This window comes from Scophthalmus maximus, chromosome 15 (genome assembly GCF_022379125.1).
Source record: "Scophthalmus maximus strain ysfricsl-2021 chromosome 15, ASM2237912v1, whole genome shotgun sequence".
In the NCBI taxonomy this organism is placed as follows: Eukaryota; Metazoa; Chordata; class Actinopteri; order Pleuronectiformes; family Scophthalmidae; genus Scophthalmus; species Scophthalmus maximus.
The window spans coordinates 20,026,108-20,049,886 of NC_061529.1; the positions used below are offsets into that span (position 1 = coordinate 20,026,108).

General features: G+C 41.1%; 2 protein-coding genes across 2 annotated transcripts; one reads left to right on the plus strand and one right to left on the minus strand.

The window, feature by feature from the left end:
- Positions 1-482: 482 nt before the first annotated feature.
- Positions 483-5,990, minus strand: fam241a (family with sequence similarity 241 member A). The gene is made up of 3 exons (XM_035610148.2): positions 5,520-5,990; positions 5,199-5,402; positions 483-2,723 (listed from the first exon to the last, which is right to left on the minus strand). Exons 2-3 carry the CDS (start codon positions 5,346-5,348, stop codon positions 2,427-2,429), a joined length of 447 nt encoding a protein of 148 aa, XP_035466041.1. The 5' UTR covers positions 5,349-5,402; positions 5,520-5,990; the 3' UTR covers positions 483-2,426.
- A 920-nt stretch (positions 5,991-6,910) lies between these two features.
- Positions 6,911-23,589, plus strand: lrit3b (leucine-rich repeat, immunoglobulin-like and transmembrane domains 3b). Its single transcript, XM_047327348.1, has 6 exons — positions 6,911-9,482; positions 11,716-12,090; positions 13,081-13,169; positions 13,954-14,247; positions 14,337-14,396; positions 22,494-23,589. The coding sequence occupies exons 1-6, from the start codon at positions 9,373-9,375 to the stop codon at positions 22,985-22,987; spliced, it is 1,422 nt and encodes a 473-aa protein (XP_047183304.1). The 5' UTR covers positions 6,911-9,372; the 3' UTR covers positions 22,988-23,589.
- Positions 23,590-23,779: the final 190 nt, after the last annotated feature.

Here is a 23,779-nt window from a genome sequence, read left to right on the forward strand (position 1 = left end):
CCTTATTGGATATCTCCTAAAGAATGAATCTATTCATATTCGTATCTCGCATTAGACTGGACAGTTTGGGAAGGAAACATGATGCTGCAAATATATTTTTAAGATATGCAAATTGGGAACATGTTTATTCTGAGTATATCAGTAAAATGTTAGCACTGTACAGTGTCCTCATGGCGACTTCAGCAGGTCTTGGTTATGGCTCATAAAAGATGGCGGTCTAAAATACTGTGGAGTCAAAAGTTGACTTAAAGCTTGAGGATATCTACAGGTACTCTGGGAGTATGGACTTTATAAGTCACATTCACCTTATGACACACATTCATAAAGCATTTCTATAGTTACATATATATATTACTCATACATCCCACTGTGCGGCTGTGGCTCAGGATGTAGAGCTGATGTGTCATTGGGCAAGACACTTAACCCTAAATTGCCTCTGTCGGCTCTTCCGGCAGTGTATGAATGTGTATGACTGTGATATTAAAAAAGCGTGGTGAATAGCAGCGCTGTATGAATGTGTGGGAATGGGTGAAAGTGGCTTTCCTGTAAAGTGCTTTGAGTGGTCTATATGACTAGAAAATCGCTTTATAAATACAGTCCATTTACCATCCCACTCCCACACTGATGGCTCAGCCATCAGGGCAATGGACTACATGCACTAGGCTTTGTGATGTACTTCCGTTTCAAAATAATGCTGCTCGTCTGTTTCCGGTCTGTTTACCGCTACTGTATTAACTCACTACTTCATTCAGAGTTTTGTCAGGAGTCTAGGCACGAAAATGTCAAAACATGGCTGACATTTTCAAAAACAGATTAATAAGTACTCAGAGCACTGCTCTGAGTGTCCCACTTTGTTCGGTGTCATCGGAATTTAATGGTGTAGTAAGTTCTCATGGGTTTCCGACCCATCCCGACCCGAGAAGACGACGGCTGGTAAACATACACCGGGATCTTTTCTCTTTCACCTCTCACACAAAGGTCTGCAGCGGACACTTCGTTACCGGTCAGCTAACGAAACGGTGCCATCGTTGAACCAGACCGGAAACAGTTGAGTAGTAGTAAGTAGAACCTGGACGTGGTTGTGCAAGTAGCCCATTTGACGGTTTGTCGTTGACAAAGGCATTTAGGATTATATTTAAATGATCTCAGCTCGTGGAGAGAGTTCATTTTGTTTGTGTCCAAATTCAATTTTGTTAGTTTTAATGGCGGGGAAAAGCTTGCTGTCCCTGGTGCATGGTTTAAAAAGGTTCCACTTGGTAGTTTTTGACGGGAAAATTAAAAGTGTGTCATTCTGAAAAATGAAAAAAAATGCAGTTGCGTCAGACCAGGTACTACTCGGACCCAAGGTGTAAGAGAGGGCCTATAGTGTTAGTCCCCCAGAAATAAAGCAAGTAGATAGTGTAAGACAACTGTTATTTGTGTAAGTTAAACGTTATGCAGACTAATAATACAAATGGAAGTTATTTCGCAATATAACCACTACCCAGAGAGAATACCCAGTGTGATATGACATCATTGTACTCGACCAGTCACAGGTCGAGTAACATGGTAAATGCCACTTACTCTGACCACACCAGAGTAGAAGATGATGCATACTGTATGTTGTTGCACCCAGTTGGAAATTGCACCTGATCACTCCACTCTCCTAGCACAAGACTACTTCACCTGTTCCTGTTGAACAACTTTTACAATCAAATTGCAATTTATCAATTTCCATTAATGTGAGAAATGTATTAATTACATGCCTCACATTTCTGTCTACTCCTTTAGAGATGCACCGATGTGCAATTGCAGGCCAACAAAAAAATCTCCCATTTATCAGAATATACTCTGTACTCCAATGTAACACAGAGAAAACATTTTGCAGCAAAAAGGTTTCACAAGAACACAAGGTGTACTCTATGTCCGATCACTTCCAGATTCCTGTGATGAATAACTGGAGTGATTTTACTACTGCGCTCTTACACTACAGTAACACAGTGTTAGCAAAGAAAGAGACTCCACACAGAGATGTGTGCAGCTTTACCTCCTGAACACTGGGACTTCACTTTGTAGCCTCTGACTCAAACTATTTCCCACCATGTGTTCCCATTCCTTTAAATCACATGATCAATATCACTCAGTCACATCAACATCATCATCAGCAGCAGCAACAGCAGCAGCAGGACTGACTCAGTTCCTTTTTACTGAGGCAGGAAAAGCTCCAGACAACCCTGAAGTATCTCGACTGAATTAACTTGAAAGCATGTCCAGAAACCATTTCAGCCACTATCACTACAGAGCACCGAACAGCCCTCTCCACCCCCGCCCTCTAAAATCACATATCAACTGCTTATTCCAATTATAACATCCACTCGTATTTGAGTCTTGCATTTGCAAGTATTGAACAAAGAGAAAAGCAGGCGCGGTCTGAACACCAGATCTCATTACTTCTGGATGTAGATGATGATGATGCACAGAGTTCCCACCAGTCCCAGGGCCTGAATACCAAGGAACCAGAGCAGAAGCCAGAAGAAGACGATCACTATGGGCTCGACTATCTTGTCGGCAAAGTACATCTGGCTGAAGCCCATCCCCCGCAGGCACTTGTTGAGCATCCCAAACAAAGTCCCCATCCGCTCACAGTCATCCAGCCGAGGCTCTCTTGTGGTGGGGTCGTCCATGTGGGTCCAACCTGCACTAGGATCACTGGGCAGTCCAGGTCTGGTCCGACTGCCATCAGCCTGTGGAGACAAAGTTCCAGTTATGAACAGAGCTGCTGCTCAACTTTTCATATGCTCTATTTGACTTAACTTTAACCTAATTACATGATTTTCATTTTATTACATTTCCCCTGGTAGCATACACAGAAAAACAAAGCCAAACAAAATAGCAAAAAAAACCTATGATCCTACTGTTAACTGTAACCTTTTAATGCAGGGGAAGAATGAGAGCTGTGACTAATTTCTTCTCAATATTATTGATTAGGCGATTATTTTCTAAATTAATCAATTAAATGTCTTCCCTGTTCAGCATGATTTTAATTAGAGGTTGACTGATATGTCTTTTTCCAGGCCAATACAATACAGATAACTACATATTTAAGAGATGGATAACCGATACAGTCTGCAGTGTCAAAAAATTCAAAGAACCTTTCAACATGACCTCAACACACAAAGTGCAGGGCGCTATCAGCAGCTTAATTATGAAGTTGAACAAAAAGTTCAGAGAGAAGTGACAGCAGCTGCAACAGAGTAAAAGTACCACATTTTAAAATGAAATTATCTTATACCAAATTGGCTTTAAAAAATGGCCAATACCGATAATCATAAAAATGGTTAATATTGGCGCCGATAATCAGCTAGGCCGATAATCATTCGACCCGTAATTTAAATTGCTTGTGTTATTTGAACAACTGTCCAAAACCCAAATGTGTTTTGGACAGTTGTTTTACAAAAGTTGTTTTACAAAATTGTCTGCAGAGAATCTTTACTTATCAACATTTTATTGTATGAATCATCATTGCATATTTTATTACCTCCACCAAGGAAGTTTGTTTGTGTTTGTCCAGTTGTTTGTTTGTTTTTCAGCAGGATTACACAAAAAAGTACTAAACAGATTTACACGGATCTTGGTGGAAGGATGATCTCTGCAACATTGTGAGGTCTCGACCTCACTATGTAAAGTGCCTAAAGATAATGTATGTTGTAATTTGGCGCGATACAAATAAAAGTGAAATTGAACCCAATAAAGTTTGGCATCGTTTTGGACAAAAGGGAACCAGGATTTTCTATAACATTGCAAGATTTTTGACATTTTCACAGATTTTTCACATATTTAGGGGACTGATAGCTGTGTGCGCAATTAGGTGCAGATCAAAATTACAGATCCTTCATAATTACGTTGCTGATAGTGCCCTGCACTTTGTGTGTTAAGATTTAATTGTGGTTTCATGAGGCGCTCTATAGAGTGCCATTCTGGTTGTAAAGAGTCATGTGATCCTCACTACAGCCATGCCACCAGCAGATCTATTAATATGTACATTCTAAAACAAACCACACAAGCTCATATAGAACTGTGTATCGGCATGAAACCTTTACTCCAAACCACACACTTTAGAATCGCTTCCTGCCCCTTTAATGCTACGCATCAGCAAAATACAATACACACAAAGCATTAAAAAAACTTATTCCATGAGGCAATACCCTTGTGAATTACAGAGAACAGCAGACAACGATCAAATAAAGTGACACTGATTTAAATCCCTAAAACTTGTCATATCATGTAACCACCTGCCATGTCACTTTGTCTTGTCACAACTTGAATAATAGTTGGATAATGACAAACCAACAAAGTGTAGAGACATAACAAGTTAATATATTTGATGATCCTGATAAATGATCAAATTGTTCCAGCACACATTCAGTTTTCTTGTAAAATAATTGGCTGACATTCTCCAAGAACCAAGATTTCAGTGTTCTTTGGTGCCTGCAGTCTGAACGTCCACTGTGATCACATTTCCAGCATGAGCTTTGACCTCCAAATGGTCGTTAAAGCTTTACTACTGTAAGCAAGGTGAGGCCCGTTTGTACTTACCAATGTCATTCTGCCGATGATACATTGTCAATAAGCTAACTTCCCATTTTGTTAAAATGACTAATTATTACTTAACTCACGATAGGACTTACACCTGTCACATGTTTTCTCTTATCATGTTGAACATGTCACACAACCAGCACTGACACATCATCCCGTTCAAAGTTGCTGTGCTGTCCCTGAGAGACAATGACTTGTAAAGTTTCGAGGATAAGAAGTCTTCTTTTCCAAAGCTACTGTAGCATATTGTATGAATTACACTAGGCAGCTCTTATTTATTATTAACCATGCAGGTACTTGCATGAGTCTAGAATATATCCCGATCTAATTACTTGATCCAGCTAACGCTTAATATCCATATGTCACATTCTATATATGGTCTGTATCGCTTATCTTGGAAAATAAACATTGAAGTGACTTATTTCTGATTGGAGTTTGGCTGAAACACAGGTGTTGCTAGTTTTACATAGGAGCTTGACTGAAAAATGATAACAACTATCATAGGACCACAGTGGCGCAGTGAAACCGTCCTGACACTTGGTCCATGGATGTCCCATTTTGGGACAACGAGGTTAGCATGAGAGCTCATAAAAAGGCTACAGCTCGCCTGTTCACTGTTTTACCCGGGGTCTCTGGTGGTGAAGTGCAGTCTGTCTGGCACCGTGGACCGGTGGAGCAGCATGTCCGCTTCCTCTCTGGTTCACTGGCCGTGGGTCTTCACATTCACGTCGATGGAAAACACGCTGGTCAATCACAGGCGGTGCAGCAGACATTTTGCACTGCGGCGAAGACAGCCTCCACTCCGATCAACATAGCCAGGACAGTACCTAGGACAGTCCCTCCTTTTATTGTGGTACGTGTCTACACTAGGCATTACGGTAACGGAACGTCCGTATACACTTCAAAATAAAAGCAAGATCCTGGTAGCCGTGATTTATACGTACATTCAGTCAGCCAGTCTGTCAATAATGAGTGTACGGCGTGTACACACTCGTTTTCCAATCAGCATAGCGTATATACGCATCTAAATCGCCTCTGATGCACATCATTCATCGTGTGCTGCAAACCAACTTTCTTCCTAGGATAGCGGAAGAATGACCCTCTTTACTCTGTTTCTGATTGGCTAGTACTCGTTGCTTTTGTTCAGAGCCGTTGAGAGAGAGAGTAGCGACAACTCCGTTCCCTCTGATGGACCTTTTTTTTCCAGCAATGGCGGATCTTGGAGCCTCTAAATAGTTCCCAGAAGTGAGCAGCAGCGCATTAGAGTAGCAGCAGAATGGAGTTAATGGACCGTCTGTGTTGCAGTTATGACGGGTAGACGTTTAAATAATCAGATGGTATATTTATATTCAGATACATTTATTGACTAATAATTACCAGAAATAGCACTTCTGTTGCTCTGAATAATGGATTCTAATTGCGCGCCAAGAACTTCCAGGAACTATCTGAAGTCTATATGAGTCACGTGACGTGCACGCATTTTGGACTTCCGTTGTCGCTACTCTCTCTCTCAACGGCTCTGCCTTTGATGTTTGGTTGGTTAAATGAGGAGTGGTGATTGGATTGAAGAATATCATAGTCAGCCAATCAGAGGTAGGGTAGGGAGGGTCATGACTTAATTTGCCTTCTTGGTGGGGAAAAAAATCGCCTGAACTCTTGTCACTTAACCCTCCCGCTTGCCACGCGTGTAATTTTCAGAGGCCCTCTGGGTCTCTCGGACCCCCGGACACCCCCCCGGAGCCTCCGGGCTTCTCTGACCCCAACCCCGGGGTCGGACAAACCGCCCCGGAGCCTCGGTGTCGGGGCTTCTCTGACCCCACGAGTCGGACAAACCGCCCCGGAGCCTCGGGGTCGGGGCTTCTCTGAACCCACGAGTCGGGCAAACCTCCCCGGAGCCTCGGGGTCGGGGCTTCTCTGACCCCAACCCTCGAGTCGGACAAACATCCCCGGAGCCTCGGGGTCGGGGCTTCTCTGACCCCACGAGTCGGACAAACCGCCCCGGAGCCTCGGGGTCGGGGCTTCTCTGACCCCAACCCTCCAGTCGGACAAACCTCCCCGGAGCCTCGGGGTGGAGGCTTCTCTGACCCCACGAGTCGGACAAACCGCCCCGGAGCCTCGGGGTCGGGGCTTCTCTGACCCCCCGAGTCGGACAAACTGCCCCGGAGCCTCGGGGTCGGGTCGGGGCTTCTCTGACCCCAACCCCCGATTCGGACAAACCAACCCGGAGCCTCGGGGTCGGGTCGGGGCTTCTCTGACCCCAACCCCCGATTCGGACAAACCGCCCCAGAGCCTCGGGTTCGGGTCGGGGCTTCTCTGACCCCAACTCCCCCCGCCCCCCAAGAAAGAGAGAGAGAGAGAGAGAGAGAGAGAGAGAGAGAGACACACACACACACACACACACACACACACACACACAGAAAGAAAGAAAGAAACAGCGGCGACCCCTGGACACGGGTGATAGAGGGTGCCCCAACTCCAAAAAAAATTCACAAAAGGGACACAGGCGGGCGCTCTCGCGATCAAGGCCTACGCCTGATCTCTGCCTTGGGCCTATGCGCGCAGCCCGGTGTCGATTTAAAAACACCCCCCCCGGTGGACCGAGTATGCAAAAGGGTAGCACAAGGGTTAATAATACCCTAACCCAACTAAATACGGCCTTTATTAAATTAATACATTAAGCGAACTACACAAAGATCTCTTTTCAGGAGTAACGACCTTGTGCTGCTACATCGTTGCTGCTAGTTAGCAGCTCACCTAGTAATGACAGTTGAGCTGCCGTGCCAGTGTTTCATCCTGAATATGTTTTATACATTCATGCATTAGGCCTGTGTGGGACCAGTAACATTTTCCCCCCTGAAAAATAATGTTACCTATATAATGGCACACCTAGGCCTACACTATCTGTTGCAAATAAGCTGTTACAAGTGACAGTTTACAAAATAAACTACGGGCCCATAGACTACTCGCAAGTTGAGAAAATAATTGTCCAGTTTTCGTGTGTGGATGGACTGAGGAATAGTTTACCCAAAATGCATAATCATGTAGTTCTCTCACCCTATACTCCATGGTCCTGTATTGATGCAATATCTGCATCAGAAATTAACTGACAATGTGCAAATATTACTCACTTGGTGTGAACTAAAAATGAAAGAGTCGTCTTACTGTTTGAAACAACGAGTTTATCCTTGGGTAAAAAACGTGCGTAAATTAACTTGACTTTGTGACTTTTGGTCATGGTGTCTCCACCATGGATGTATTATGAAATGTTTTTGTTTATTTATCAATCATTCATTATTGACAGACTGATTGAGTGAAGGAAGGAATTAATGAATGCATGAATAAGGGAAAATCACGCTAAAAGGGAGACCGCTTTTATTTTGAAATCAGTTCTTAACACGCTCTTACCATAATGCCAGTATAAAATAACCCGGAAATATCGAAGTGTCAGCACTGATGTTGTCAGCAGTGAAGAGATTTTAGGTTTTTTGAATCCATCTTTATTTATACTATTAACAAGAATACAAGAAAAACAATCAGTATGGAGAGTATTGGAACAACATTAACAACGCACACACACACACACATATATATAGATAAAGAAAAACATTAGGACCATCAACAATACAGTGTTCTACTGAGTGCCATTCTAGGTTGGTTTATTGTGTTTAGTATCAGCAGGTTTACGCAAAAACTACTGAACAGATTTCTACGGAACTCGGTGAAAGAATGGGACATGGGGTAAGAAAGAACCCATTACAATGTGGTGCAATCTGGACAAAGGGGTGTGTCTAGGAATTGTTCATCACTTTCTTTAACATTGTGAGATAGGGTACGTTTTGACTTTTCCAAAGTTGTACTAATGGGAATAATGCATGGATCCTGATGAGGCATATTTAGGAGAGTGATATCTATGAATGTGTGCAATGTCATGCAGAGTCCCTGCTGCATGAAATTGCACACCTTGGCAGAGGTGTAAGTTCTACTAAGTACAATGCTATTTATCATTTGTTCTGCAGGGTGTGAAACTTTGTGGCCCTGACCATTTGCCCAATAATTAGCCAAGAACTGTTTCCCTGTTAAATAAAGAGGCTTTTGAGGTGTGAACTTGTCTAACCTCTTTATAGATGTATACAGTAACTTAATTTATATAACATTTTATTATATATAATATAATTACATACATAGTCAGGAGCTGTCATTTTACTCTCATGTAGAGCCATTCAGAACTCCTGAATGGAAAAATGAACTTCAAAAGTACTATAGTTGTCTCTTCTCACCTACATTAGGGTGTTTCTCGAACACTTTTTGCCTACTGATCTTACCTTCCTCTGTTAAATTGATGAAGTAGCCTTTCTCCCATTCCATATTGTCAAAAGCAAATTCCGCTCATCTTTTAATCATACTCCCCTCACTATTTAATGGTGCTGAACAGAATATTTTAGCAAGAAAACTCTTCTCCATTACTAACATGTACTTTACTCAATTAGAATTATGAATGAAGGGCTTCTACGTGTTTTGAGTCTATGTACACATGTTAAAATACTCCACAGGGGGGTGGTGGTGGTGGTGTGAAATTGTCTACAAGGCCAAAAAGGCTCGGACTGGCCCTGATGTTGTGATTTGTTCTTCTGACAGTCAGGCATGGGATTACATGCCGCTTGTAAACAGTGTAATCCCGGCTAATCTGGGATTCTGTTTCCCTCTGCACTGTGGGCACAATCTCAGACTGGACTGGAGAGTACTGGGAATATGGAGAAACAAATGGCCTGCCGGAGAACTGGGTTTGTCTAGTGAAGGATGTATCTGCTGCTCATAGCTCACATCCTGCAGTCGTCTGTGTTGGCAGTCCGCTCCTGTCCGACTTTGTGTGCCTGCACGTATGGGAGCAGTGGAACAGCAGAGCTCAGGTTGAGTGAGGCTGACTTCATTCTCGTCTCTGTGTGTTAGTGTTCAAGTGATTTCTCCATTAATAGAACTCATTACAGTCATGGTTACTATCTTAAACATATTACTTGAAGCTCTGTCTGAGCCAATACTGTAGTTTTAATGCAATTATATTACCAAATTTGTCAAATACTGACACCACCAAATGTTTGCAAATTATTTAATAGAATCGGATCCCATATTTCAAAAAGAAGTGTAATCATATGGTGTGCCCTTTGACAATAGTGGTTAACATGCACAGGAAGAAAGTTGCACTCATCTTGTCACAACCAAATTTGGTATAGGCTAACAAAATAGCACCAATGCTAACAAGGAAACACAAAGCGTACATACAGTAGGTTTTATTATTACATAATTATCATGTGCCATTGATTTTGGATGAAAAAGTATCCCCTCCCCCCCAAAAAAGACTCCATTAATATAAAGGCATTTACTTCCTGAAGACTATAGTTTCTTGCAAAGGATGTGGAAAACCATCAGACATATTGTACAGTCAACATTTTTCCTGTGATTTCTTGAAATAAATTAAAATTAATAATTAAAGAGTGAATGGGGTTACTTGTAATCAATGTGGAGGTAGTAATTCAAAGTACCTATACATATACTTGTACATATACTAACTTACATATTACTAGTTACTCAAAAAAATGAATACCTTACTTTATTTAATTACTCACTGTTGAAAGTAAGTTGTTACACCGCTAGTTACACTACTTTTGTATTAATCCGTATCACCGCCTGAGATGCACTGTCACTTAAATACCAATCAACAATATAAAGTTAAACCTTACATCCGCCCACATCAGCACAAATCCCTGTTCTGATAAGGAGGACAGACACAAGCTCCTCGCCTGTGGAATTCCCTTCCAGACCACCTGAGGGCTCCACAAAGCACTCTGTCTTTTAAGAGGGCCTGAAAACCTTTCTTTTTAAACATATATTCCCCTAAATATTGCACTTTATTTTTTTACCGATGTTTTTTCTTTTCAAACCTATTTTTTTAAATATTTATTTCATCTTGTTTCTACTCTGTAGCACTTTGAGATTGCTTTAGCAATGAAAAGTGCTCTATAAATGAAATGTATTATTATTATTATTATTATTATTATTATTATTATTATTATTATGCCCTTTAATAGAACAAAGCCGACAGCAAAGATGTGAAAATCAACCCAAACACACTTCACAGAAAAAGTGTTGAGACCGGAGAACAACGCTACAACACTGGCACAAATAAATGATTCAAAAATTAAAATTCTGATTTGTGATATGCTCACATAAGTGGACAGTTGTTTCTGGCCTGGGCACAATTTCATTTTCCTCTTGTCCTTTCGAGCAACAAATTCAAAGTAGTATCCATCCCTCAAAAGATTTCCTGGACCACTCTGCCATTTTTGACCTGTCTTCTCCTACATGAACTTGAACCAAAGTCACAGTCAGATCAAAAGGTACTTTTGATTTGTTATTCTGTCCTCCTGTTATGCAGATAATTAAAGAACTTAAAGTAATGCAAGTAATGAGATAATTGTTTGATTAGTAACTGTGATTACTGGAGATACAATAGTAATGCCTTACATTACTGCATTACAGAAACATGTAATCTGATTAAGGTAATGCGTTACACCCAACACTGCTTGTAATTGAATTTTGAGAATATTTTCTTCAACCACATCATTTTTTGGGGTTATTTATATATTTGTTTTAAAGTTAAAAAAAGTCCATAATTTAATTTCACCATCAAGAAATTTAATGATCCTTTATACATTTTCATAATTGGCAATATAAATGCAAATCAAATAATTCATTACTAAAAATATAGCAGCCATATAACAGGAACAATATGGCAATAAAATAGAGGGGTGGTGGGGCTGATGTAAACGATGCAGGTTGAAAAAGAAAACGTGTTTTTGAAATGAATATTCAGGTGAGAACTGCTCTCAGCATGTTTGCAAGGCCTTACAACTGCATTCTGGTTAGAAAAGTAGTTTACAATGCAAACACTTGAATCAAATGAAAACATACATATTTATTTCCATTCCACATTCAGTTTCCTGTGTTAGTGTGAAAGCTTTTGGGTCACCTTTTCAGAATAAACACAAAGAGCACAATCAGCTAGAGTGAAAACATACAGGACATATCTGTGTATCTATCTATCTGCCCCAACTATTGTCCTCATAGCCTTGTGTTTAACTACAGGTTGGTGCAGTGCAGTGACCCTGGAATCTTAGTTGTCCCCATTAATGTCCCAGCTGACACAGTTAAACTGCGTCTAGAGAAGACCTTGATCACCAGGGTGCCCCGGGCAGCCTTCTACAACCTGTCAGAGCTGCAGTTTTTGTGGCTGGGTTACAATTCCATCACGTCCGTCCACCCCAGCAGCTTTGTCAACCTCAAGGCCCTGCGAGAGCTGCGTCTGGATGGGAACCTCCTGACATCCTTCCCCTGGGAGGGGCTCAGGGACATGCCACAGCTCCAAACTCTGGGTCTCCACAACAACCGCCTGTCCAGCCTGCCAGCGCACGCTGCACTCTTCCTCCCCAACATCACCTACCTCGACCTGTCCAGCAACAGGTGGGTCCACAGGCTGCACGTGTAGCTTATGTATGTATGTCTTCTTTCCTTTCCCCTTCCCCCTTTCCTTTTCTCCCCCATGTGCTTTTATTTTTCCTTTCCTCTTTTTTTCCTTTCATCTACGACGACGTATTAGGGCCATTAAAGGAAAAAAATACGGAGGAAGGGGAGGTGTAATATTTCAAGAAAAATTTAAATTCAAGTCATAAATTTACGAGAATACAAACTCGGATATTAAAGTAGCAAATCTATGAGATAAAGTCACAAATCTACAAGGAATAAGTTCAGAAAATTTATTTTTGTTCATCAAGGAACTACATCGCTTTTTTTTGTAGAAAAGCGATATTTTGATCTTCTCTGTCTACATGCAGTCTCTCATTCACCTCCGCTGTCATACACAAACACAGTGCGCTACTCTGCAAATAGCGAATTGTTACAAGCAAGTTAAAATGAAAGCTGTCTGTATGTAGTCTAACTGTTTTTCTTTTGTTTTTTTGTCAGAAGTTCTGTTTTTTTTCTAGAAATATTACCCCAATCCCGTATTCTTTCTTTTTCCAACAATGGCCCTAATACGCCGTCGTGTTCTTCTTCTTGCCTTTCCAGTTTTTTTTGTTTCCTTGCCCCACCTGCTCGAATCAACCCCCCTTCCTTTTCATTCTTTGCGCTTTGCTTTCCATTCCTTTCCTCTTTTTGCATTTACTATGCATTTCCTTTGCCTTACCTTTAATACTTGCACTTTTTTCTTTCCTTTGCTTCTCATTCTTTCCTTTCTTTTCATCTCCTTTCTTTCCTTTCCATTCCTTTTCTTTTCCCATCCTCTTTGTCTCTCATTGTGCTTTATTTTTTCCTTTCTCTTGCCTCTCTTTAATTCCATTATTTTCCATCTCCTTTCCATTCCATTCCTTTCCTCTTCCCTTCTCCTCTCTTCCCACCTCTCCTTTCATTTCCTTTCCTGGTCCACTCTCTTCATCTTTCCTCTTCTCTCCACAGGCTGACAATTTTGCCTGCACAGCTGCTGGACCTTTGGTTTCCCCTCCAAGGAGGACAACAGGAGAGACGATTAAAGAGGAGGATTTTGGGTACAGTATGTTTGGGAGCAATCAGACACATTATCTTTCTCTTGCTGTCTAAAGCAGTTAGAACTGAGGTAGAGCAACAAAGACAAGAATATGTCCAATAGACCTTTACTCTCACTGTAATATATGTTACATTATACACTCACACATGCTGTCATCAAATGGAACTCTGGAGTTTAGGTTTTTCGACACAACAGGTCAAATATGTGAGATGGTCGGTTTAGTGACAACACCAAAGATTAGACACAACTCCTCCTTGAAGGCAAAGTCATTGTGATTTATCTTTCAACACGTAGCCTTAAACGGCATTGTGATATACCCTTCTCTGGGAAATGTTTTCATTAACAAACCAATACAGTATTCAGTCAGTAGAGTTCACAAGTTCTGGGACATGGTGACATGTTTGGAAACGGCAGACGTCACAGAACTTACCAACCATTCGGTCCTTTCTTTTCTTGTTCTTTTCCCTAGAGGACATTCCATCATATATGGATTTTGAAATGAGTTGAATCAGTTGAACATGTTAGTCCCCTGCCTAAAGAGGGTACTATCATTAACTGTGCATTACTTCTCATGAGTCATTACAAAAAACACATACGTCCATATGATGGTTACCTTATACAAAACATTTACATTAATGTATGAAACAACAATACTGGGTTGGAAAAAGATGTCACCTTCCACTTCAGCCACCTCATTGTTCTCAGAGAAGGCTTTTCCACCCAATACATGACATATACCCAACAGGACAATGTTGTTCACAAGTGAAATTCTCCTGGATACCCAGGTCTCCATGACAACCCTTGGTTGTGTGACTGCCAGATCTCCATGGCGATGTCCTTGTCCATGTCCCTGGGGAGCCCGGTAGTTCTCATGGACCAGTTGCTGATGTGCAGCAGGTCTCTGGATCAGTCAGCAATGCTCCTGACCCAGGCTGAGCTCTCCCGCTGTATGAGGCCCTCGGTCCAGCCTGCGGCCACCAGAGTCATTTCTCCACTTGGCAGTAACGTAATCCTCCGCTGTGACGCCAGTGGTTACCCAACACCAACCCTGACCTGGATCAAAACCTCATCTTATGCTGGTAAGCAGACCAGGTTTAGTATTCTCTCTGGTGATTCAGTGAGTAAGTCACTAACGATCACTCATGTTGTAATTTGGTTCTCTGTACAGATTGTTGCCAGCAACTCATCCTCGAAAACTCTGAACAGCTACCCAAGAACCTGGAGAGCTGTAAGTGGTACTACTTTGGTGTTACTCTCTTTCCTGATGTATTTTTAATTATATATATATATATGTATATATATATACATATATATAAATGATATAAAACATAAAGAACATACCTGAAAATAAATTCTCTAGCAATATTCACCATGAAACCCCTACACAAATCAAATGATAAAAAAAACGTGTCAGCAAATTACACAGAACTTTAATATGACAGACAAACTTTACAATGCAACAGAAATGCTAAACTAGGGAACACAATATCATGTACTTCTCCAGTGGAGTATATGACAAATAAAGGGAAGAGGGGAAGCGGGTAATTCCCTTTTATGGGCGGGGTCCCCCAAAAGGGTTATATGGGGAACAGAAACTCAGGCACAAAGGGTTCCACATATAGACTTTAGGGAGGCTTAACCATGTCAGGCACTAAATATATTTTGGGTTATTACAATACAATATAGGATATATAGTACTGCTGCATAATTAACATTGTTACATACATATATATACTGTATATTCATACCATTTTCTTTGTATGGAAAAGACTCACAGCGAACTAATGTTACATTGTAACATCTATTTAGATTACGATAAGGTAAGAAAGACTTAATACAATAAAAAGGAAATTAAATAATTTTTGAATAAATTGATTTTCAGCTACTTTTTTAAGGTGTTTACAGAAATCGCAGATCTTATATCTATAAGGAGTGTGTTCCACAGTTCACACAACTGCACAACAAATGCACGATCACCTTTCTTTTTTAATCCAATGTGAGGGAGGAGCAGTAAGCCCTATCAGAACATCAGAGTGACCGGCTTCTGATATCAGGTTAAAACCATAGACTGTATATAAACATGGAAATAGCGTCCCCGACGTCACCCATTGGTTTCTGCAGGCCGGTTTTGAAGCCCAAAGTGGGCGGTTCCGCAGCGGCTCAACCTTCGCCATGTTGGCAGGGCCCGACTCCTCCCTTACTAATCCATATATGGACAAAGAGGCGGGCCGAATACAGACCTAACAATGACAAGACACAAATAAAAAATAGTGAAACAAGTTTGTAAATAAAGAGGTTTGTGTGCTTGTGTACTGTAGATATTCAACTGTATTTGAATGTAGTTTTAGATTTTAACAGTGTTCCACCAACACAGTGAATGTACAGTACAGTATGTATAGAACATTTAATTGTTGTCAAAGCTTACGGGCACCTTTGTTCTCATGTTTCACTTGGGGAAAATTTGACCATTAAGTTATTCACACACCACATGTGGACCTGGGGTCAGTCGTGAAGTGATGAGTCCGAGTTCAGTTCTGCCTCATGTTGAGCTTCCACTGGTCCAGTCTGTCTGGATCACCTGGACGAAAACTACACAGACAAACCACGTCACAGGCGATCACAACAAGTCTGTTTCTGCATCCTAATTATCTATAATGTCGGTTTTAGTAAATAATATGAATCAAACTTCTTGTGTTCTTCTGTTGCATTTTAAGTTACCGTACATGCGCAATAAAAAAACCATCACAACCAACAACACAACAAATCTTCTACGTTAACGTTATCTTCTGAGACAATGCTGATATGTGACATATACACTACGTCACAAACACCTTAATGCACCTTGACAGTTGACATTAATGTTACGTTAACATTGCATTGCTCGTATGGCAAATTTAACGTATTTTCCATCCACACGCAGACGCCTTTTTACCAGCTCATGTCGCTGTCGTGTTGTGTGTTTTGCGCAGACACGAACACCTGCTAATTACTGCAAACACAGAACAATACTATCATTTCACTTAATGAAAAAACAGGAGCACAGGCTTCTTGGACTTCTCTGTTGGGACAACTGCCCGCTGAGCAGGCGTATTATTCATCCAGTATTTACTTGAAATGTTCTCCGCAAGGCTCCGACACCGCGGTTGAGAAGTCACGTTCAATGATCGGGGATTAGCTCAGGTGACACCTATTGCAGCCACCTTTGTGGTAACGAGCTCCACAAAATGCAAAGGGTGGACATCAGACTGCTCACCAATTTTAATAAACGGAACAAAATCAAAACTATGTACCCAATAACAACAAAATGATATTAGATGTCTCTCTGCCGCCTGTCTATCCTCCCTGAGAAACTCTAAAGATGAGTCTCCTCAGGCACCAAGAAAGGTCATCTTATCTATGGCAAGCCGAAACAATCATGAGCAGCTGAAGTCTCACTTGAGGTGTCACAGTCGCGGGGAGATGACGACATTACTCAAAACTAAATACACTACAGAGACCAGAAATTGGCAGACTATCTTGGGATGGATACAAGTTAGGGAGTTCACCCTGGATAGGTCCCCAACATATCTCAGACAAACAACCATTCACACATATGGTCAATTTAGAGTCTCCGAATAACCCTACCCTAATCTGCATGTCTTTGGACTGTGGGAGGAAGCTGGAGTACCCAGAGAGAACCCACGCATTCACGGGGAGAACTTGCAAACTCCACACAGAAAGGCCCTGGTTGGTTCAAACCGGGATGCAAACCCAGAACCTTCATGCTGTGAGGCGACAGCACTGACCACTACAACACTGTGCAGCCCCATTCACAACTGGCAATTTGCATGTCGCATCCCATATCTACTGTGGCGAATATGATTGTACAAGTGTTCGGCAGGATTCTCGTCCTAGATCTCGGCCATGTCCTCGCCGTGTGTTCGTTTATTCAGAGGGAGAAAACAGTCATGAGTTCAATGCATTCAATCAAATCATGTTTATTTACTCCAAGCAATAACAATACTTACAGAGTCTCTCGGTTTCTGTCTCACGAGTCACCAACCAGGGCTGGATCGCGCAGAGGACAGGAACCTGGTACAATAGTTCATTTGCTATTCATCCCGCATGGTGGGTGCGGTCTGTACGTGGGTGAACCGCCTGACTATGTGTCTGGACTTATCGTAATCGTTATTGTGTAATTATTTTGCTGTCCTAGGCTAAATTTGGTCTGAACAGAACATCTTGTGACATCTACTGTCTGTATGTTAATTAGTCTAATGCACGTAGTGCAGGCTCTGCAAGATGTTATAAAATCTTAAGTATAACGTATGTCAAGCTTTATAGGTGTCAGTATTTATTTAGCTATATGTTATTCCATTATTTAGCTATATGTCATTAGTTAGCTATATGTTAGTTCAGTGCAAAGTGTTATTTCAATACAACAGTACAAAATGTTATTTCAGTACAAAAGTAAGCACTAATTCACAGCCACCTACGAAAAAATACATTTAAAGTAAATAAAGAGGAAAGTATAATTCTTGCAAGATTGCATGGAGTTGGACTCCACCTCACCACAGCAAAAAAAAAAGAAAATCTTAAAATGAAAATCTCAGATAATCAATGCGAGCCAAGCCCACTCCTTCATGTGCTGGTTTCGGTCACATACTGATAGATTATGTCAGCATGCAGGAAACATTTTGGTTTGGGTTCACCTAAATCAATTGGCTCATTTTACACAAATCCAGTCTACCGGCGCCTGCATTTTGCAACATATTTTCCTTCATACTCTTTTTACAAGCAAACAAAATGCAGAAAATAGAATTGTAATGAAACAAAACCCAAAAGTATTAAAGGGGCCATATTTTACACCTTTCTGGTGTTTTATTTGAAGTTTTGATATCCTTAAGAAGATCTTTTAGTTTTTTTTGTACCAAAAAACATCTTAATATGGTTTTATAGCTCTTCTTCCAGGAGCTCTGCAAAGGAACAAGGCAATTTTGGCCTATCAAATTAATATTCATGAACCTCTCGTGTTGCGTATGTGGCGTAACTGCTGTTGTGAATCGGGCAGTGAATGGAGTCTGTGCATAGTGGTGTTTGTCAGCATAGTACGAGCAAGAGAGAAAGAGAGAGACAGAAAAGCTGTGCGCAGCAGTAACGCTAATCAAAACTGTCTGTAAACTAACCAATGCAAAATTCAACGGTAACCGGTGTCACAGGCCGCGGCAGAAGACGCCAGAGCGAACTGCTGCCAAACCTATCTGCTTATCAACTAGACACCAGACAGAGCTGCCGGCAGCAGCTCCTGCCCCGCCCGCTCCGTGGAGTCGCCGCAGGAAGGGCAGGAGCTGCTGCCGTCCAATCGCTAAGCAGTTATCTTCTGCCAGTTAGTGACCGCCTGACCGGAGCAGCGCCTAGCTGTGACTGCGGCGGAATGTCTCCCTTTCCTGGGCAATAGCCACTGGTCTCTTATACTGATATTCTTAGAAAGCCTGTGCCATGTTTCCATGATGTAGCATCCAACTACTGAACAGCGCTTCCTCGACATTTCGTGTTGTTGATTGCTCAGCGACGGAATGACAGGTGGACCATGCTGGCGGAATGGCTAGAGGTGTAGTTGTGACATCACATTTCTGCCGTAGTCTTGATGCCTTGTAAAACAAAGCAGCTGGTGAATGCAGGCTGTGTGTATTTGTCTGTTTATTGGCCGGTTTTTACACTTTTACGGTACTTACAGAGCCCCTAGACCTTATTATGAAAAAAGCCAGGAAATCTCAATTTTGACAATGGGCCCTTTAAGCCTGGTATGTTTAAGGTGGGGTAGGCGATTCTGGAAAAACCAGCAAGACAACTGTAAAAGTCTCACCTTCCTTCAGATGTTTGTCCACAGCCACTATACCATAACGCACACTGTCTGACTACAAGGAGGAGGAATCCACGAGCAGAGCACAACATCGCTAACTCACTTTTCGTGGCTCATTCACAAGTAAGAAAACCCCTCACATTATCATAATAAACATGAACAATTAACATGGCTGCTGTTGGTGAGCACATTTGTGAAGCTAGCATGTTAGTAATGGGAAAATTATATTGAAAACGGAGTTCCGATGCAGTAACTTGTTGCTGGCTAGCTAGCAGCAGCCTGCTACAGTGAAAGCTAAAACATAAACAAGGTTAGCAATACTTACACAGCCAAAGTTTTTTTAAATGTTAAAATTTTTCAACTTCAGCACATTTCAGCCATATTGTTTGACGACGAAACATCTGCAGTACCTTCCTAGCCTGACATCAAATGATGCTCATCCACCGGACCCTTCCGTTGCAGATCAACCTACTTGGTGTGTCTGCCAGAACTGCCCATGGACATGGAAAGAAAGTGTGAAACTTCATGACTCCTGTGTTTCCAGGCTGCCATATAGGGAGGTTTACATTTTGCACATACATTTTGGTCCTGTGCTTTGCCAGAAGGAACTGGAACAATATCCGGGCAGTGGCTGATCTTCCAGACACAGGAGAGTGCAACACACAGTTCCACCACTCAGCATATAGATCTATTGTGGGGCAAAATGGAGCATTGTGACAGGGTCACTGAGTTGTGATACCCATTTGCTGTGTCTAGAAGATACGTGATCGCTCCCAGATCCACATGGTGAAGTATACAGGTTTCATCCCTAGTAGAGTGTATAGAGTAAAGTATTTTGTGCAATACCATTGTTTATTTATTTATTTACTATTTATGTTTTGCATAAACTGTCCAAATTGTTTGAGTAAAATGTTTTTTTCTTTAAAATGTTTAAAGCCTTTTCCTTATACTCACAGCATAAACAATCCAACCATTACATGTATCTCTTTACAAGCTGCACAAATAAAGATAACCAAATGTGTCATGACACCTGTTTAATTCTTTTGGAACACCCTAATATATAGCATTATATAACAAACATATATATATATATATTATAATATTAGCATAAAAATCGTACAAAAAAGGAAGAAACGGTTTCTGCACAGGGTTTCCTAGCTCTTAAGTATCAAGTAACAGGTCTGTTGGCTGACGGGTCAGGTTGTGCTGTTATCAAATCTTATGTAGTGGTCTTGTATAAAGAATATCACAATAACAAATCATTACAAATCAATATTACTATCAAAGACTGACAACACAACAACTTTGGCAGCATTTTATGCAGTAACAAAAATTTATAATTTTTTTATGTTACCTTTTCTGGGAGCCAAGAATAATTTTTTTAGTGATTTGTTAGTGCGTTTGTGTTCGTGGAAAAGCCATACTTTCTCATGGCTGTGCTATGACTTGGTTAAGATAAATATTGTAGATCATAACGAGTAATTCTGACATTCAGACCTGTAAAAAAAACAAAAAACACCTGGCATAAATGTTTACACTTTTGAATTTTTTTTACAACATAGCCATATGGATTTTAAACTTTCTTTTCTACACAAGTATGTTACCACTTCATGCTCAACCTACAATAGCGTAAGCAGACTCACCTAGTCCTCTGCTGACTTGCTTCTCTAGATCCTGTGTGGTTGGGGGAGGGACACCTGACAGAACCCCATGTTGACAGGAATCGTCTGGCCTCATTGCTCTGGTCCGTGGCAGACAATCTTCAGTGTGTATAACCTCCAGGTCCTGGACTTCTTAATGCACAACTTGCTGTACCTGGCATAAGAGAAAGGAGATTAACTTATTGAAATGTTCATATTACCTTACATTACAGTATTTTATTTTTCATCTTCATCTTCTTATCAGGACGCCATTTATCATCTTCCCAGTCAATACTGGATACGAAAGAAAACATTCAGAGTATTATTCGCACAACATAGTAATTTCTCCAAAAAGGAAAGTAAAATCATTTAACTTTTTTTCACAACTATACTGCAGACATCCGGCGTACACACAGATAACATTAGTTAGATTACATACAAGGTAACGTAATGCTACATCCCTTTCGAAGTTAATATAGAGAAACAACGATAATTATATTTAACAACATTTTTTCAAAACTACAATAAAGACACCCTGCGAACACACAGCAGTAGCTATAGTTCAATACACACAAGCTAACGTAGCATTGTATAACCCTGCGTTCCATTATATCGCAGAACTCTGGTTTATCGTCCCAGTATAATCTTGGAACTCCTACTCGAATGTTGTAATTCCAACTCGGTGGTACCCAACCCCTTTTTGTTCGTAACCGTCTAAAATGCTGTCTTTCTTTTGCAGCTGCAAGCTGTTGTAGGCACTTTCCCTGCCATTTTGCTAATCTTCTTGTTTTTCTAGAGTAACAACTCGTCTGCTAGCTGTATTTGTAGCTGTAGCCTGTGCTTTGTTTGTTTGCCTTGTAGAAGAGTGGTCACACCCCAATGTGTGGTGCACAATCAGAGTGAGTGCAAGCAGGAAATAAGCAGGTTCATTCAATCATTTTCCTTGGACAGAGCTTTTCCGGTTTTTACAGTCCTGCCACAGCCACAGATGAGGGAATTTCTTTTTTAAATCTCACAATGTTTTAAAAAGTGATAAACAAATTCCTGGATCCGCTGCTTTGTCTGGAACCTCGCCAACATTTAATGTTGGCATGTAATGGCTGGGGAATATTTTTTTTAATTCTGCTGCTACACATTCATTTGTAGGATGCCACCCTTGGGCTTCCATACTCCTTCGGTGGTGGTGTCTGCCCTTTGGCCGACTCATAATAAATAAATCTTCCCCTTGCAACGCATGTCTAGACCTCTGGGACTGCTCAGTTCATTTTTAATTTACAAAAGCCATTACCAACGGATGCAGATGAAAAGGCCTCCGGACACAATTGGCCAGGCCTTTAACCAGTGAGAGCAACGATTCATGTAACGTCTGTTGAGCGACGCGATAATGTCAACAGACTAGAGCATACAAAGAGGATATGCCTGTGATGATGATTCAACAATGTCTGTGAATGAGTGTTGTTTTGTTGCTGGGAGACATTTACAAATCCTTGTGCATCAGGGGCAGCCATCTTGGTTCTTTGCAAAAGTCACTTCTCTCAACATCATGGCTTAAAACCAGCCATTATCAGATAAACTGTTGTGATTGGACAAGCAAGATTTCGCTTGGAAATCATTTTCCAAGGGAGGGGATCCAGACATAGTCTGGGTCCCAGGCTAACATCCATGTGTGTCGTGTGGAGAGCAGATACACAATATGTTCAGTGGTAATAATCAAAGACTAATAGTAAAGACAGTTTACAGTCCTGGAGAACTAATGCGTGTAGTACAACTTGAGTTTATTTGGGTCTGGTCTCAAAGGCTGTCTGTATAAAACTCTAAGATTGTGCATGTTTTTATGTTCCAGTTATGCAGGAATCTCCTCGAGTGGGGGTTCGCTGGTCAATAATCACCCTGAATGGGCTGTCATACAAGGATGCTGGTGAATATCGTTGCCAGGCCCGGAACATGGCAGGAATATCTGAAGCCCAGATTAAACTGAAGGTGGTGGGCGTCACAAAACTCCTGCATCTTCCAAAGAAGAAGTCCCTAAAGACTCCACCGAAATCATCATTAAAATACGGGAAGCCAAACCGGAATCCAGCCACTATCAACAACTCCTCGGTGAAAGAAAATCAGATCCTCCAAAACATCAAACCACCTTCCAATAATAAGACTCAGACTGTCCCTAATCTTGTGCCCAAAGTGTTCCCTGTAGACAAGTACAATAAAATAACTAAAATGATTAATGCAAAGAAAAAGAGCCAGACATCCATCAAGTCTACACCCCCAGTAAACTCTACAACTGCTCTTTTGTCAACAACATCTCTAAAATATGATGAAGATGGCCAGGGTCAGTGACTTGGTTGACTTCAACATGGGGATGCGATTAAAACATCATTGTTTGTGAACCTCTAGTTTTAGTGAACTGTGCTGTTTTTTGGTCACTCTGCTCTGTAGAATAATACACAGTTTGTTGATAAGCTATACTGTCAGTTACCTTGTTTATTAAAACTAAAATGTGTGACATGTAGAAATTGGATGTAGTGTCAGTGATGTACCTATATATTCAGTAAAGTTGTTTGGGTTTACAGCAGATGTTAGGAATGAGAAACACCAGAGGCCCCATGATATAATAATATCACAATACTTTATACTTATACTTACTACTAAGTTACGAAACAATATTATTGCGATTTTTCAATATGTTGAGTAATGCGATATCATATATTGCGATATAATGCAATGTTGCAGGTCTTTGCACATGAAGAAGGTTACTGACTGTGTTATCTTCTTTGTTCCCATTTTAGTATGAAAATGGAGTGTCTAGAGTACTAGATCTACCTCGTCGTTGGATTAAGAAAATAAACCCATCTTCTTACTTTTCATCATTGTTGTTTCTCATTCGTATTATTTTCTCTAAGTACGCAGCTCTGCAGTAGGCGATTGCAGAGTAGTCAATCTGCTGCCTGTTTACACCGGCACATGCATGTCCAGTGTATGTGAATGGTCACATGATGTGTTTTCAGGTGTGTTAATATAGGCGGGGTATAAAACTGATAAGGAGCTAAAAGGCTTGTCTGGATAGCGATCGTTTTTGTTTTGTTGAAATTGAATGTAGTAGTATGGATGTAGCTCATGGTCTACCACTTT